This window comes from Conger conger, chromosome 11, assembly GCF_963514075.1.
Source record: "Conger conger chromosome 11, fConCon1.1, whole genome shotgun sequence".
NCBI lineage: Eukaryota > Metazoa > Chordata > Actinopteri > Anguilliformes > Congridae > Conger > Conger conger.
In genome coordinates, this window is record NC_083770.1 from 19,639,518 (window position 1) to 19,656,496 (window position 16,979).

Consider the following 16,979-nt stretch of genomic DNA (forward strand, 5'->3'; position numbering starts at 1 on the left):
ATCATGCAACACATTCTGCTAAATACCCTGATGATTGTCTAGATGTTACAGAAAGGAACAACCAGTGACCTGCCAGATTAATGACCATGTATATCATAGGCTGATGACCCCGCATTACTGAAGCTTACAGTTCTCCGTTGATTTACATTGTATCTTATTAATTTCAGCACATAACTGTATACTGTATCAGTTGCGTGGTTCCACCTCCGTGTTTCTACACAGTGCATAGTAGCTTGACTACTTGGGGAGGGTTGTGTCGGTTGGGAAAAATAATGGACCAATCATAATTCTTCTCGTCGGCAGTTCCTTCAATCAGAGCGAAGTGGAAGTCACATGGGTTTGTGTGACCCATTGTGCCCATGTGAGATGTACCTTGAATCTACAACTGCGTAAAAAATAACATATTGACTAGATAATTCAAATTCTGTCCGCAAATAATGAAGAGAAAGGCAACCGAAAAGACGGTTGAATCAGAGGGAGGGGTAAGTAGCGTAGACCGTTAGTGGTGAACTAAGTTACATTTTTAATAACGTGAATGTGGAAGAAATCAATGTTTGTGCTTATTAACGTTAGCCATCAGTGAGGCTTTCCAAGAGCAATGGGGGGATTAATACAAGTATACTGTACCAATCCGTATCACTGCTTCGTCCTAGTGCCTACTTGCTGCAAGCAGGATGCAGAACTAAGTTAATATTAGGGACATTTTCCAGCGTGCTCTAACGTTAACCAGTTTGCTACCCACTGAGTTTGCGCACTTAAAAAGTTCTGGGTCCACATAATTGAGTTAAATCGTAACAATCTTCAAGCATGTTGTCTAATTGAAAATTTGTTCGAAAACTCCATTTTATATCTTTCTGGCGATGTAGTAAAATAGTAACTGTAGAAATGTAATCAAATGTCATCAAATTCCATTTAGCTTCAGGGTTCAACGTGGTATCCCCAGCTCGAGACGTCCGCTGGTTTAACTAGAAACACGCGGTTATCGGCCCAAGTAATATCCTGCATCACCTCGTTGTCTAGCAGATGGATGAAGACGAGTCCTCTCACAGCGAGGGAGAGAAGGAGGAAGAGGAAGACGAACCCAAGGGAACGAAGAGGATCATGAAGCATGTCGTCTCTGAGGACGGGGTCCTGCGCCCCGTCAAGCTGTCCCGGGGCGAGCTTTACAAACCGCCGACAGCGGAGGAGCTGAACCAGCTGAAGGAGGCGGAGAAGTTGTTCCACTGCAGCTTGCTAAAGATGCAGGTCAGTCGGTGGAGATTTCGTGGTATTAGCGTTTCGTATAGTCGCTATGTGTGTTTACTACCAGTGACACACTGATAATGTAATGCAAGCCTCATAAAACAAGCACAGATCTGATCTGTATTGGTTGTTGCATTGATTGATTATTTTTTGGGTTGGTTATGTCTTGAACCCCAGTATATTTTCACTATTTTCTCCTGGGGCAAATGAAGATGGCTTTTACAGTGTATGGCAGGCAGGTACCCTGCTACCCCGGTCCTGGAGAGCCACATGCTCCTGGTTTTTGTTTACATCTTAAAATCAGCTCAGACACAACAAACCAGGGGGGTGTTTCACCTCAGAGGATGACTGAGTTATCTGCATAACTGCACTGAGTAAAACCCGGAACGGCTCTTTTCACTTCAGTCCCTGTTTATGAGGATTCTTGGTTTTACTTGGTGCACATCCTGCTTTGTGAAACAGGGCCCAGGGGTCTATACCACGAACAAGAATTACTGACATAAATTTGCTGGATAAATTCACGGTGTACATCCTGCAACCCTCCCGAAACTGGGACATGGAGGTTGAAACGGCTGTTCCGGGTTTTACTCTGTAAATATCCAGCTATGTCAGTAATTCTGCTTTGTGATTACACCCTGGGCCCTGTTTCACAAAGCAGGATTACTAAATTAGCTGCATATGTGTGCCAAGTAAAACCCGGAACTACTCAAACTGGAACATGGACTGAAGTGAAAAGAGCTGTTCTGGGTTTAGCTCAGCGCAGTTATGCAGCCAACTCAGTCGCTCTGCTTCGTGCTGCACCCCCAGGTGGACTGAGCTGTGTGAGTGAGTGAGAGGAGGTGCACCCCCAGGTGGACTGAGCTGTGTGTGTGAGTGAGGGGCTCTCTGTGTGTGAGGGGAGGTTTAACCCCGTTCCTCTCTGTGCTCCTCGCCCGCAGATGGAGGAGCTGCTTAAGGAGGTGGCGCTGAGCGAACACAGGAAGCGGCTGGTGGACTCCTTCGTGCTGAAGGTCACGGCGCTGCTCCACACCGTACCGGAGAGGGAGGAGGCTGAGGTCCGCGCTGCCCCACGCTGGGGTCGGGGGTCATGGGTCAAGGAGGGGAGGGGAGGGGAGGGAGCAGAGGCAGGCGTGTTGTAAAATATGTTTTTGTCAAAGAGTTTGAGACAATATGCAGTGTTGGAAAGTTTAGGGGTCAGCTAATTTCACTGATTAATTATACCTCCTGGCTGAAGAATTGTGCTCATTAACAGTTCCAGGCGATTGGAACAACACACTGGGGAGGACTTTTACTTTCTGAACCTGAACACTGAGCATTCCAAAAACCTACTCTTCACAGGGTTAAAATGGTGGTCACTGTCTGCTAAAGGGTATGTTGTTGTTCAACCAATCTTTGTGCAGATGAGCGAGCAGTCGTGGCTGTCTGAGGATGTGAAGGTGCCCTTCCTCCTGGTGCCCCAGGCCACCAAGGGCAGGTTCCACATGGCACCCCCTGCTGAGGTGTCCCTGGTGGGCAGCTACCCCCTGGGGACCTGCACCAAGCCCAGAGTGTCTGTGGACCTGGCCGTCACCATCCCTGCCGTGAGTATGAGTGCCCCTCCGTCCCTGCTGGGCCAGTATGGCGTATAGAGAAACAGAGAAAGGAGGAGATACAATCTGACTGTTACAGTCTTCTCCTTGGGTACGGAGCCGGCTTTCGGGTTAGTGGGGAAACGGAGACAGAAGGAGAGTTTGAAACAGAGGGAGAAACAGAGGGAGAAAAGGTCTGGCTGTCCCCACCTTGAGTACGGAGTCAGTTTTTGGTTTAGTGGGAAACCGAGAGAGAGGAGAGAAGAGTTTGAGAGAAATGGAGAAAGAGAGGGACAGAAATGGGTAAAGATGGATAGTGAGAAATGGAGAAAGAGAGGGAGATGGAGAGAAAGATGGAGACAGAGATCCTTAGGCCTGGTTTTTTGTGCAATTTCTCTTTTGTATTCCCACCGTGAGGTGTCTTTGTGACCGCGACTCTTAAGAAGTGCTGTGCAAAATTAATTGAACTGAATATGATTTTAACAGTATTTTAGTTGGTTTGAATAAGAGGTTCATTGCAGTTATTTTGCTGCCACTTTTTATTCAAAGCATCTTACTGTTGATTAGACTAAGCAGAGGCCAATCCCCCCCGGAGCGATGTGGGGTTAAGGGCCTTGCTCAAGGGCCCTACAGCTGTACTGATTTCACTGTGGCTACACCGGTGGCTTGAACCACCAACCTTCCAGCTCCCAGTCACTTTACAGGCTTTTGCTTCAGCTGTTCCAGTCCTTCCAGACCCTGCCTGTTCTGTCACTGACCCCCTCTCTCGTGTCTCCAGGGTGTGCTGCACCCGAAGGACGCCCTAAACCAGAGGTACCCACGCAAGAGGGCCCTGTACCTGGCCGGCCTGGCCCAACACCTCTCCTCCTCTCCTGACATCGGAACCCTGCGCTACTCCTGTCTCCACGGCGACCGCCTGCGCCCGCTGCTGCTGCTCACGCCCCCCGGTATGCGATTGGCTGGGCAGGGGAGTGGGTGGGGCTGAATGGTGTGTGAGGGGAGGTTCCCAGTGAAGAGGGGCGGGGACAGACAGTTTGAGGAGGAGGAACCGATTGGTTGAAACGGGTGATGGTGCGAGAGAGCCTTTGGATATTAATGCCATGCAATGTGTTTTTGCAATTTACAATTCGATTTCAAGTCAGGTCGTCATGTATTGAAATCGTATTTCTTAACGCACTGCATCTAAAAATATTAAAGATAATACATAGTGATTTGGCAACAGCATAACAACAATAACAATTTGCAGAAATGTACATTATGGTGTTTCACACACCTTACAGTATATCGACAGCAGCACTACACTACAACTCCATGTCCTGCGGGTTGCTTCAACTGTGCGTTACACCACCTCCTCTTACTAATCCTAGCGTATTATCTCAACCTAGCAGGTAAAATAATTAGTGGAATCAGGTGGTGTAGCGCACAGTAGGAGCAAATTCCTGCCGACACTGCGGCCCGCAGGACACAGAGTTTGAGTAGCGCTGATCTACAGTCTGTCTGTAGCCCTATATGATGTGTCTGAGTCAGACCTGAGGGCGGAGTCCTGCTGATTGACGCATTGGCCTCTCCCTGCAGGCGGAGACTCGGGCAGCCTGACGCTGCGGCTCCACCCCTGCCCCCCCGCGGGGTTCTTCAGGCCCAGCCGTTTCCACCCGCAGAGGAACAACGTGCGCTCCGCCTGGTACACGGGCACGGCCGCCCCGGAGCAGGGTAAGGGCTGGGGGTCTAACGGGGCGACCGGGGCGAGACTCAGCGGCGCGGGGGCGTAGCGGTTAGCGCTGCTGCCTCGCTCGACGCAGATTGGGCCCGGAAGAAAGCAGGCGGAGTCAGAGCCTGGACAGGAAACGACAAAATCGATTCGAAATTTCTGAAAGTCAGTCAAAAGATGTTGGTGGGGAAATAGTGGGAGGGGCTTCTGTGTGACTGACAGTCTGATGTTTCCACGCCAGATGCCAGTGAACCGCCCACGCCCCACTACAACAGCACGCTGCTCGGAGACCTTCTACCCAAAGTGCACCTGCAGTTCCTGTCTGCCGTTAGCGCCCAGTGCGCTGCCTTCACTGACGGAGTGGCCCTGCTGAAAGTGTGGCTGAGACAGAGAGATCTGGACCAGGTAACACTCACCTTCACGCTAGTGTCTGTGTGGAGGGAGGTAGATGTGTGAGATGTGTGTAGTCGTGATTGTGTATACGTTTGTTTGTGTTTGTGCACACATGCATGTTCATCCTGAAGCGTCTCTCTGTTCTCTCTCTCTCACTTTCTCTTCCTCCCTCTCCCTCTTTCTCCAGGGCTCCGGTTGCTTCAGTGGGTTTGTGGGCTCCATGTTGGTGGCCTACCTTCTGGCCACTCACAGAGTGAGCAACACCATGACAGCCTATCAGCTGCTGAGGAACTGCCTGCACTTCCTGGGTGAGGAGAGGGCGGCTGCTAGGCTGTAGCCCTTCATTTATTATTATTATCTTTTCAAGTTTATGTGTGATTCTTTGTGGCTTTAGAGTAGCTTTCTTGGTAAGACGGTCATTTTTAACATTTTGAAAAGGGTGTTTTGAATTATGATTGTGAAGGCACTTGTATGTTACAATGGTGCAGATGTTACAGTCCCTGTTACTCAGTTTCAGATGTTTACTTGTTTACTCTGTGTTTTTATCCACAGCCTCTACGGACCTGACTGAGAACGGCGTCACCCTGGCCAGGGACTCCGACTCTACCGCGGTAAGTGACAGCTCTCTCTCTGTCACTCACACACTCTTACTCTTTCTCTCTACCTCTCTCTTCTTTCTCTTTCTCACAGTCTTGGTTTCTCTCCTTCTCTCCCGCTGTGATGATGAAATCCCTCTCTTCCTCTCTCCTGTAGCCCTCCCTCTCGGAGTTCCACAGTGCGTTCCAGGTGGTCTTTGTGGACCCATCCGGTCACCTCAACCTGTGTTCAGACATGACAGCCAACACCTACAAACAGGTTCAGCACGAGGCCACCCTCTCCCTGCAGTTCTGGGACGACCCCACCCTGGACGGGTTCCAGGCCCTCCTCATGACCCCCAAACCCCTGATTAGAACCTACGACCACCTGTTCCAGTGAGTGTGCTCTCCAGCGCGGCACCACACTGCCCCCGGAGGTTGTTGCATGTACTGCAGGGACCCGCCTCTCACTCTTCTTCTGTCTTTCTCTCAGGCTGTGCAGCCTGGTCAAGCTCCAGTCCTCCTGTAAGAAGCTCGACCTCCTCAGTGAACTCATGGACCACAGCGGAAACTACGTGCTCACTGCGCTTCCGTTTATTCTGTCCCTCCTGCAACGAGGACTTGGAGAAAGGGTCCTCCTTTTGGCACACTCCCTGTCCCCTGTTCTGGAGGTGAGATCATTGCAGAAATAAAGGTCAAAGTTGAAGTGTATGGATATCATTGTTGGTGTAAACAGTTTATCATACATGTTACTGTTTTTGGAGCCTTCAGATTTTGAATCTTGTGAGTATTAAGTGGGAGTATTAAGTATTTAGTATTAAGTGTGAAGGCTCTAAGAAAATTTCTGGGTGTCGTAGTGGGCAGTGGACAGCGAACCCCCGAAATACAAGGACCAGCCCCCCCTGTCCTTCGGCCTGCTGCTGAACCCTGAGTGTACTGCCTCCATGCTGGAGAAGGGGCCCCCAGCAGACAGCCCCAAGGTAGGCAGGGCCTCCACACTGCCTGTGCTCACTTCTGTGTGTCATGTCCTAACTTGAGTGAGTGTGTGTGAGTGTCTGTGAGTGTGTGTGTGTATAAACTGTGTGTGTGTGTGTGTGTGTGTGTGTCCAGGCAGTGGAGTTCAGGCAGCTGTGGGGCTCTCGTTCTGAGCTGAGGCGCTTCCAGGACGGGTCCATCACAGAGGCGGTGCTGTGGGCCGGAACATCAGCCTATCAGAAGAGACTGGTCCCCCGTGACATCATCACTCACCTTCTACAGCTGTGAGTCTGTCTGTCTCTCTCATTTGTGTGTGTGTCTGTCAGGGACCTGGACTGACAGGAACAAGGGATGTTGTTTTTCTGTGTGTTTGTTTTGATCAGGTCTTTGTTCCTATTAATATACAGGCAAGTCTCACACTCATCTGTGCTCTTTATCTGTCCTGTAGTCATGCCGATATCCCAGAGTCCACTGTCCGTTACACGGGAGGGCTGCTCGATGATGTCATCAAAAGGGGACGGGAGGTGAGCACCGTTGGGTTGGGGTTAGGGTTGATATTTGGTTTGGGTTTGGGGTTATGGTTAAAGCATGGCTGGATGGTTTCCTTTCAGGCGAGCTGTACAGGAGAGGAGGCGGGGCTTAGGGTGGTGCAGGCGTACGACGACCTGAGCCGCAAGCTGTGGCAGCTGGAGGGGCTTCCGCTGTCAATCACCGCTGTGCAGGGGGCACACCCCGCCCTCCGATACACCCAGGTGAGAGGCCCCGCCCACACCCCCGTCCTGTCACATCACACACGGAGAAATAGTGTGCAAAGCTTTTATACTTCCTATAAACTTTCATTATACGCTGCAAAACATGACTGTCTTCAGTTCTTTAGTCTTGGAAAAAGATTTAAGATTTCCTCAAGTAGAGAATATTAGCTTGTCTCAAGTGAAAATATTCCATTGGAAAATCTTTTTAAACTGTCCTACCTCTTTGGAAGCATTTTATCTTCATCATCTTATTTTGCAAGTAAGTAATATAAATAAGATTTTTTATTAGACTAAGTCTATTTATAAGACTTTTTTTTGCAGTTTACTTCAAGTATTTTTTAGTATTTTATGGTATACTTCAGCATGCAATTGTTTTCAAATAGGATGACCTCTCACCCCTGACCCCTGACCCCCGCAGGTGTTTCCTCCAGAGCCTGCGTGGCTGGACTACTCGTTCTTCGGCCGAGAGAAGCAGGCGCGTGCGCTCATCCCGCTGGAGGACAAGCCTTGTCCCACGTACATCACCCCCATTAAAGGTACCCCCCTCTCCCTGTGCCACATACATCACCCCCATTAAAGGTACCCCCCTCTCCCTGTGCCACGTACATCACCCCCGTTAAAGGTACCCCCCTCTCCCTGTGCCACATACATCACCCCCGTTAAAGGTTCCCCCCTCTCCCTGTGCCACGTACATCACCCCCATTAAAGGTACCCCCCTCTCCCTGTGCCACATATATCACCCCCGTTAAAGGTTCGCCCCTCTCCCTGTGCCACGTACATCACCCCCATTAAAGGTTCCCCCCCTCTCCCTGTGCCACATACATCACCCCCGTTAAAGGTACCCCCCTCTCCCTGTGCCACATACATCACCCCCGTTAAAGGTTCCCCCCTCTCCCTGTGCCACGTACATCACCCCCGTTAAAGGTTCCCCCCTCTCCCTGTGCCACGTACATCACCCCCGTTAAAGGTTCCCCCCTCTCCCTGTGCCACGTACATCACCCCCGTTAAAGGTTCCCCCCTCTCCCTGTGCCACGTACATCACCCCCGTTAAAGGTTCCCCCCTCTCCCTGTGCCACGTACATCACCCCCGTTAAAGGTACCCCCTTCTACACGTCCGGACAGGCATACCAGCAGACGGGCACCCATGTTCCGCCCCCCGTGGGCGTTATGGCTGCATGCACAGGCTGGTTTCTGTCGCCCTCGAGTTTCGCCTCACGTTTCCGTGTGACTCAGGTCTCAGACTTGTTTTCCCTTGGCCTCTTGCCCTCCGATTTGTGCTCTTCTATCACTACGGCACATCTGTTCCAGTGGTGGGATAATAACTCGGCTCCTCTGCTTCTCTCTCACAGGATTGTTGTATTATGTGTGTTGTGTGCCTGCCTGTGTGTGTATGTTGTATAGTGTGGTGTGTGGGTGTTGAGTGTGTGTATGTTGTACAGTGTGTGTGGGTATTGTGTGTGTACATGTTGTATAGTGTGTGTGTGGGTGTTGTGTGCATGTTGTATAGTGTGTGTGTGTCTGTGGGTGTTGTGTGCATGTTGTATAGTGTGTGTGTTGTGTACGTGCGTAGTGTGTGTGGGTGTTGAGTGTGTGCACACCTGTGCAGAGCACCAGTCTCACCCCCTCTCTCTCTCCCTCTCTCTCTCTCTCTCTCTCTCTCTCTCTCCCTCTCCCTCTCTCTCTCTCCGTCCCTCAGTGGTCTGTCACATGGAGGGCAGTGGGAAGTGGCCTCAGGACCACCTGGCCATCCGCCACATCAAAGCAGCTTTCCACATCCGCTTGGGAGAGCTGCTCCACACACAGCACCAGTACACCTGCCACGCCTGCCCAACACACCTGGACGTGTGCAAGGTACCTCACCACACACACTCACCCACAGTCATCCGAGTGATAGAGCAGTCATTATGGGATATGCTGTATTCTCATGTAGTTTCTCTTTTTATGATTGTGAGAGGATATTGGTGTGTGCTTACTCTCCCTCTCTCCCTCTCTCTCTCCAGGAAGGGCTGGTGTTCCGGGTGCAGGTGGCATATCACCGGGAGCCCCAGGTCCTGAGGGAGGTTGTCACCCCGGAGGGGATGCTCTGTTACCGTGACAACCCCGAGGCCCAGGCCCTGGAGCTGGAGACGGTGCACAAGCCATACCTCACCAGCACCCTGCACGGGTACGACCTCTCACCTCTGACCTTTCCCCTTTGTGTGTGTGTGTGTGTGTATGTGTGTATGTGTGTCTCAGAGCATCCTGACCTCTCACCTCTGACCTTTCCCCTCCCAGGCTCCAGCAGCAGCACCCCTCATTCGGGGGAGCCTGTCGGCTGGCGAAGCGCTGGCTGGGCGCCCAGCTGTTCAGCGCAGACGTGAGCGAGGACGTGGCGGATCTCCTGGTGGCTTCACTGTTCCTGCAGGCTGCTCCCTTCACCCCTCCTGGGTAATTCCACAAAGAACTACATTTCCCATCATTCCATGTTCTGTGTATGTTTCCCCAGCCTGTCCCCCTGACCATCTCCCTCCCTCTCCCCAGTTCCCCTCAGGTGGGCCTGTTGCGTTTCCTCCACCTGCTGTCCACCTTCGACTGGAAGAACTGCCCCCTAGTGGTCAATCTCAACGCCCAGCTCACAGGTGAGTGCTAGCCACACCCGTGGCTACTGCTCTGACCCCGCGATACTAATGTAGGCCAGGTATACTAATGTAGACCAGTGACACGAAATTGTAGACCAGAGATACTAATGCAGGCCAGGGATACTAATGCAGGCCAGGGATACTAATGTAGACCAGGGATACTAATGCAGGCCAGGGATACTAATGCAGGCCAGGGATACTAATGTAGACCAGGGATACTAATGCAGGCCAGGGATACCTTTGTTGTACGTCGCTCTGGATAAGAGTGTCTGCCAAATGCCATTAATATAATGTAATGTAATACTAATGCAGGCCAGGGATACTAATGCAGGCCAGGGATACTAATGTAGACCAGGGATACTAATGCAGACCAGGGATACTAATGCAGACCAGGGATACTAATGCAGACCAGGGGCTCTAATGTAGACCAGGGGCTCTAATGTAGACCAGGGATACTATTGCAGGCCAGGGATACTAATGCAGACCAGGGATACTAATGCAGACCAGGGATACTAATGCAGACCAAGGATACTAATGCAGGCCAGGGATACTAATGTAGGCCAGGGATACTAATGTAGGCCAGGGATACTAATGCAGGCAGGGATACTAATGCAGGCCAGGGGCAGTAATGTAGTGCAAGGATACTAATGTAGATGATCCCTCACTCTCGTGCCCTTCACAGTGGCGGACTACGTCGAGATTAAAAACGACTTCATCGCGTCGAGGGAAAGCCTGCCGGTGATGTTCATCGCCACTCCCAAAGATAAGAAGCTCTCCGTCTGGACCAAGGACGGCCCATCTGTACAGGTCAGAGTTCAGCGCTTAGCTTCCCTCAGCCTCCAGATTTACACTCACCACAGATACCACTTTGTGTTTGAACTCAACAGCAATCAGGTCAGTTAACCTGGTATGGCAACTCTGTAATGGAGAAAGCAAACGCACACTGAAAAACTAAAAAAACTCAAGGGACTCACAAGATGCTCCAAGAAACGAAAGACAAGTAAAACTGCAGGACAAGTGTTCTGCCATGTGGAAGGTTAAATACTATTCTTGAAATAGTCGGTTAAAAACTAACTCCCAGTAAATGTGGAAATGTAGTTGTGTGCACTCGGGCTCTTGTTGGCCTGGTGGCTCCGTATCCGGACTGAAAGCCGTGATTGCTCTGTGTAACGGCATTCTGTTCTCCTGTAGATGCTGCAGCGCCTCACGCTGGTGGCCGCTGAGAGTTTGCGGGTGCTGGAAGCTCAGCTGGTGGACCCCAGCCAGCCACAGGACGTCCGGGTCAGTACCACCGCCCAAACCCCCCCCACCCCCCACGGCCCCAATCCATCCCTTGTCCCAATGGGCCGGTCCATTCAACTGTAGGCCCAGAGCTCCAGTGGCTTGATTTGGGATTTGTTCCAATAGAGGATTGGCCAGCAGTGTTTCGCAGGCGTGCGTTTGTGTGTGTATAGTATATGGCTTGTTTACGTTTGTGTGTGTGTGTGTGTGTGTGTGTGTGTGTGTGTGTATAGTGTGTGTGAGTTGTGTGTGTGTGTGACAGCATGCTGCAGTAGTCTGGACCTGCCTCTTTGTAACGCTGTGTGTGGATGGCCAGGGGAACTGCAGCTCTGTTATCTCTCTGACGCTGAACCCCCCTCTCTCTCCTGTGCGAGCAGGTAGCTCTGCGGCCCCCCCTGGATGTGTACGACGTGCTGATCCACCTGAACCCCCGGCAGGTGCCCCTGCTCTCCCAGGCCGTAGACCCGCCCCACGCCACCTTCCACCGAGGCTCCGCCCCCGGGGAGGTGACCAGCGCCGGGGGGGCCCTCCCCGTCATCCACTTCAACCCCGTCAGCCAATACCTGTCCGAGCTCAGGGTGAGTGACAGCTGAGCTTAACTTAACGTAAAGCCACAGGGGGGAGTCCTCACTCTCACCAACAGCAAGACCTGTATACAGCATCCATACTGAGACTTAACAACAAAGAGGGTGTTGTGTTTGTCTGTGTGTAACTGTGTGTGTGTGTGTGTGTGTGTGGATTTGTTGGATTTGTTGGATTGTGTGTGCATGTGTTCACGTTTGACTTGGTGTTTGTTTATCTTTGTGTGTGTTTGCATGTGTCTATCTGTGTGTATGTTTGTTGTTGTGTGAATGTGTGTGTGTGTGTGTGTGTGTGTGTGTGTGTGTAGTGTGTGTATCAGGTCCTCAGTTCCCATGTGAAACATGGGGTGCCGGGCCCTGCTGATGTGTTTGAGTTGAGGATGCTAATTCTAACCTGTGTCAACGTGTTGGTTGTAGTGTGTTCCTGTGTTTTGGAAGGTCATGAGAGGTTTTCTGAGAATGCATCAGTGATTTAGCGTGATGGTGTGATAGCGTGATATGTAGGATGCCTGCATAATCCTCCAGCAGTGCAAAGCCTGAAAAGGGAACGGCCTGTATGTTTCTCACTAAATTGAATCCACATTCAGGGAGCTCTGCCTGTACGTCTGTCCTGCCTGCCTGCGTTAAGCTGAGTGTGCGTTTCAGCTGGCCCCAGAACAAAGGGCCTCACCGTGCTGTTCCATCCACGCCATTCACAATTAATCCTCAGTAAGGGCTGCTGACATCTATCGCCATTTTCTCCAGAAAGGCTGCTTCCAGCAGAAGTGTTTCTGTGGAGCGAAAGCAGCCATTTTGTCCATCATTTTACATTTACATTTTTGTCTTTTTAATCCAAAGCGATTTACAAGTGCATAGGTTTAAAGCATCACATCCATAACTAGTAAAATACACATGAAGTGTTGTTCTAATCATATAGGGGGTGAGGGTCAGAGACTGAGCCCCTCCAAGTCACCTGGTAGGAACGACCCGAGAGGTAGGAGGAAAACCAAGCAAGTGCAGACCCTGTGACACCCATCCCAGACAGCGATGAGAGCAGAATCTTATGGTTGACTGTATCGAAGGCGGCCGACAGCAGTCTCTCTTCACTGGCTGCTGTTAGCTCAGGTGCTTTAGCAGCTTTGCCTCGTTAGGATTCCCCAAACCAAAGTGCACATAAGATAATTATTGCAGTTTTAAAATTGACTTGATTTAGTTTTGAACTATTCACTCCTCCTCTTAGTAAATCTTTCGATATATAAAACAATTTATTTTATTATTTTTGAAAGCATCTTTGCTTTACGGATTTTTGACTTTTTTTTTTTCTTCTTTTTTTCAACATGTGCCTTGGATTTTGCACAGTACTGTATGTTTACTCGTGAACTTGCTTGCTCCAACAAGCTCTGAGTAATAGTTGTTTTATTCTTCTAAAACAAATACGCAGAATTCAGTTGAATGCCCCCCTTTGTCTACCACCCCCATAGAATAGCAAAGGCCTGTATTACGCAGATGGAATCTTATATTTTGATTTAGCGAATTTCGTCCGAAATGAGTGATATGACAGAATTTGTTTATCTTTTGAACCCCCCGTTTCCACAGAAATTTTCTGGTAACTTCTGCATCACTCAGAACATGATGAGACTTCTACAATACATATCAACAACCCATTTGTCGGAAATAAAGCATATCATTCCTTGAAAAAACATCCTATTCTGCCAGCTGGCCAACTGAGTGCCAAGTCAGGAGGGAGGCATTTGTTTATCTGTCACCGCTAACATGCTAGTGATAATCATACTGACAAAGATGCTTAAATAAGGGTAAATATTATCTGCTTTTATTTGTTTATTAGATTCTTTTGTCAAAAAATCTAGATACAAAATGTATTTGTATTGTAGCCTAATTATTGTTGATACTGTACTTGTTGTTCATATTGTACTTGGTCTGAGACATTAGCTTAGGTGGTAAGAGCATTTGTCTAGCAGTCAATTCGGTTGCTGGTTTGATCCTCTGCCCTGGGTGTGTTGAAGTGCCCCTGAGCAAGTCCTAACCCCTGATTGCTCCTGATTGGCACCTTGCATGGCAGCCTATCGCCGTTGGTGTGTGTGAGAGAATCGGTGAATGAGAGACATTAACTGTAAAGCACTTTGGATAAAAGCGTTACATAAATGCAGTCCATTTGCCATTCATCATGTCATGAAGACTGACTTTGCTTTTTGAAGTAAGTTCACAAAGGCGTTTGATGTGTGCCTCTCTCTCAGGATGCTTTCGGGGACCTGGCGCTGTTCTTCTGTGATCCGTACGGAGGGACCGTGATCGCGGTTTTGTGGAAACCTCGGGCCTTCGCCCCCGTGGCGTTCAAGGTGAGAGCAGGGCCTGTCTGCACAGGTTTGGTGTACACTCTTCAAACAAGAAACCGCAAAACATGTTTTCTTGGGAACACTTTCACTCATGTCCTCACACTGCGAGAACAGGAAATGGGAATTTAAATACTGATGTCGGGTCTGTGTAACGTGCTAACCACTGTTTTGGTGACCATGAATAAAAATGGCTATGTTTTTGCTTGGTTATTTGGTTGCAGTGGCATTGGAGAGAGGATGAGGATGAGGATGAGGATGAGGATGAGGGTGATTGTCTAGTTTAACTTTATCATTTAGCATCTTGATTGACAGGTTGGATGACTCATAAATTTGTCATTGTGGGTGCCCAACAGCTCAGCTTTAGTAAGCATTCCCACGGTTCTGGGAAAGCTATGGGGAAACGTGTGATTTTGAAAAGGGTTTCAAAATTTCAGGGTTTTGAAACTACTATAGTATTGGGAAGAGTGCATAAAGGAGCTCTGTATATCCTGTTGATATATTTACCAACCTGCCAGGCTTTACTATTACTAGGAATATAATGAAAATCCAAAATCTGGGAGTTTCTTGACATTGGTTAAGACCACAAATTACTATTTTCAGCGTATTAGTGCAAACAATTTTTTTATTATTATTTGTATACAATCGACTCCTTTTGAGAATGAGTTCCTTGACAACGTTGCACGGAGTTCAAAGTCCCATTGAAGGTCTTTCCTGGGAAAGGGGTAGTGTGTTGTTTGAGTGCATTTATGAGTGGAGTTAAGTGGAATGAATTGTAAAAATGAGTGTTCCTCCTGTGACCCTTCCTCCTAAAGACGTCCCAGATGGGAGCGCGACGGGTTGAGGTGCGAGGAGAGGAGGCTCACTCCGTCCCCAATGTAGAGGCCATCTTGGAGGACTTCCGTATCTTGGGGGAGGGGCTTGTAAAGAAGGTGGAGCCAAGGACTGAGAGATGGGTGGTGTGAGGATGCGCCCCACCCGAACCCCTCCGACCGCTCAACCCCTGGACTGTTCCAGAACAAACTGCTCACTTTGTGCTTTTATGGACGTTTTTTCCACAAGGAGTTTGTCTTCGTTTTCTGTGTCATGATCTCCTAGATTTAGCATGTTGATTAATGTGAAAGGGCGCATTTCCCCCAACACAGGGCAGATTAGTGCATTCAAATGGAATGGAAAAATAAAATTGCACACCATGACACAAACATTTTGGTGTGAAATTAAATATTTATCAGTCCAAATCTTAATCTTTCAGTTTAATTTTAGTTAAAAGTGTCAGTCTAGCTAAGAGGTGGATTTACTTTTTGATGTCAACATTTTGGCTGATGGTAAGAACCTAGACCCCTGCAGCTCGAGGTGAGATCAAAATGGCCGCTAGTCCACCGAAGCGCACCGTTCGCAGACTGGCTGCTAAACAAGGTCTTCTACAGCCGTGTTCCTGAGACAGAAACGAGATTGGGCAGCAGTGCCAGGGTTTGGTCATGGCCTGGTCTCTCTGCTTGCGGCGATCCTAACCAGCTGTCCAGAAGCAGAGTGATGGGACAATCTGAGTTTAAGCAACTGTACACAAACCGCTACCAATAGCGGGCAAAATTGAGTTTGTGTCATACTTCGTAAATATACTCTAGCCAAAGAGTTTTGCAAACAATTTGGTCACATTCACTATTGACTCTGGCCTAAATATTACAGCTAGGAATGATATAGTTGTATTACTGCTGTGGAAATATGGAGAAAAGAAAGCTTGGCTAGTCTGCAATGTGTCACTGAAAGTGCTAGGTACACATAGGTAGAAGGAGGACCAAAAAAAAAAAGGAATACTCTGGCTAAAGGTTAAAATATCAAGGTTTAAAATATTCACCTGAAAACCAGTTCTGGATGGCACGAGCTAACTTGTCCCAGCTGTTGTTTTTTGCAGCTGATTATGCCGTTGGGGTTCTGGTGGTTACCTTCTGCCCAGCCGAACTGCCATCTCAGTCCTCTAATTATGAGTATTTAGTGCTTAGTAAGGATTACGCATTTCCACGTTGTATAGCCAGTTATTTTCATGGATTACCCATAATACTTTGAGTGTTTTTGTAGCACACCCACTCAATTCAACTGCTTCTAAGGAGGTCACCTTATCCAACGGATGAGGAAGGAGACTACTCAGTCAGAGGAAAGCCAAAATGTATGCTTATTCTGGACTGGATTGGACTGAATTCTTATGAACTCGACGTGCGTCATGTTTTTGATATTTGCACAAGTTTGCAGTGTCCAGCTGCCATTTTATACTGGGCCAGCAGATGTCGCTCTTCTGGTCTGATGTCACGGTGTCGGTCAAGATTTATTTACGGTAGCTTTAGAGCGCAGTTTAAATACATTTACCAGGGAATATGGCAAACATTACATTAAAGGTCTGCCAAGAATGAGAAGTATAGAAACGGGTGGGAATGTAATTATTTATACCAGAGTGTGTGGGGAAAGTGAGTGTGTTAAGCAGATGGGTGTGGATCAATCTGAGAACACTTGCTGCCTCTCCTAAGCCTGGAGTGAAGGCAAATGAATTAATCATCATAACATCTTAAAACTTCCTTATAATTGAAGGTGTTCAGTGTTCATAAAATGGAGATGATGAAATTTGATTTATAAGTGCCATAAAAAAAATGTTTTCAAGAAATTACAAGAGCTTTGTATTGCTCACACATGTCCAAACAGAACTACAATAGTGATGAAAACCTTGATCAGGTATGCTGAGCTCTGATGATCTAAAAGAATTGAATCTGGAGGGCTTTGAAGAGAGGGCTGTCTCATGGTTGGCCATCACAATGCCACAGTGTCAAAAAATAACACATTTCCAATCACAAAGGAAATGTCATAGTCGTCTTTCAGAAAGGACAGGGATTTTATACATAATCTGCTAAAATGAGATGGTAACACATCTGCTGCTCAGCCCTATAAAAAGAACAAATCTGTTCTCCCA

General features: G+C 48.6%; 1 protein-coding gene across 2 annotated transcripts; it reads left to right on the plus strand.

Moving 5' to 3' along the window:
• The first annotated feature begins 321 nt into the window (after positions 1-321).
• On the plus strand, positions 322-15,225 carry nol6 (nucleolar protein 6 (RNA-associated)). 2 transcript variants are annotated; one of them, XM_061261808.1, is made up of 25 exons: positions 322-482; positions 1,021-1,245; positions 2,181-2,297; positions 2,643-2,822; positions 3,589-3,757; positions 4,386-4,520; positions 4,760-4,923; positions 5,099-5,219; positions 5,464-5,522; positions 5,665-5,882; positions 5,980-6,157; positions 6,344-6,466; positions 6,597-6,745; positions 6,910-6,985; positions 7,073-7,213; positions 7,632-7,749; positions 8,910-9,064; positions 9,214-9,377; positions 9,488-9,640; positions 9,734-9,831; positions 10,514-10,638; positions 11,023-11,112; positions 11,490-11,690; positions 13,928-14,029; positions 14,839-15,225. In XM_061261808.1, exons 1-25 carry the CDS (start codon positions 438-440, stop codon positions 14,986-14,988), a joined length of 3,456 nt encoding a protein of 1,151 aa, XP_061117792.1. In that variant the 5' UTR covers positions 322-437; the 3' UTR covers positions 14,989-15,225. The 2 variants fall into 2 exon arrangements, with proteins under 2 accessions (XP_061117792.1, XP_061117793.1); XM_061261809.1 differs by having other exon boundaries at positions 1,024-1,245.
• The last annotated feature ends 1,754 nt before the right edge of the window (positions 15,226-16,979 follow it).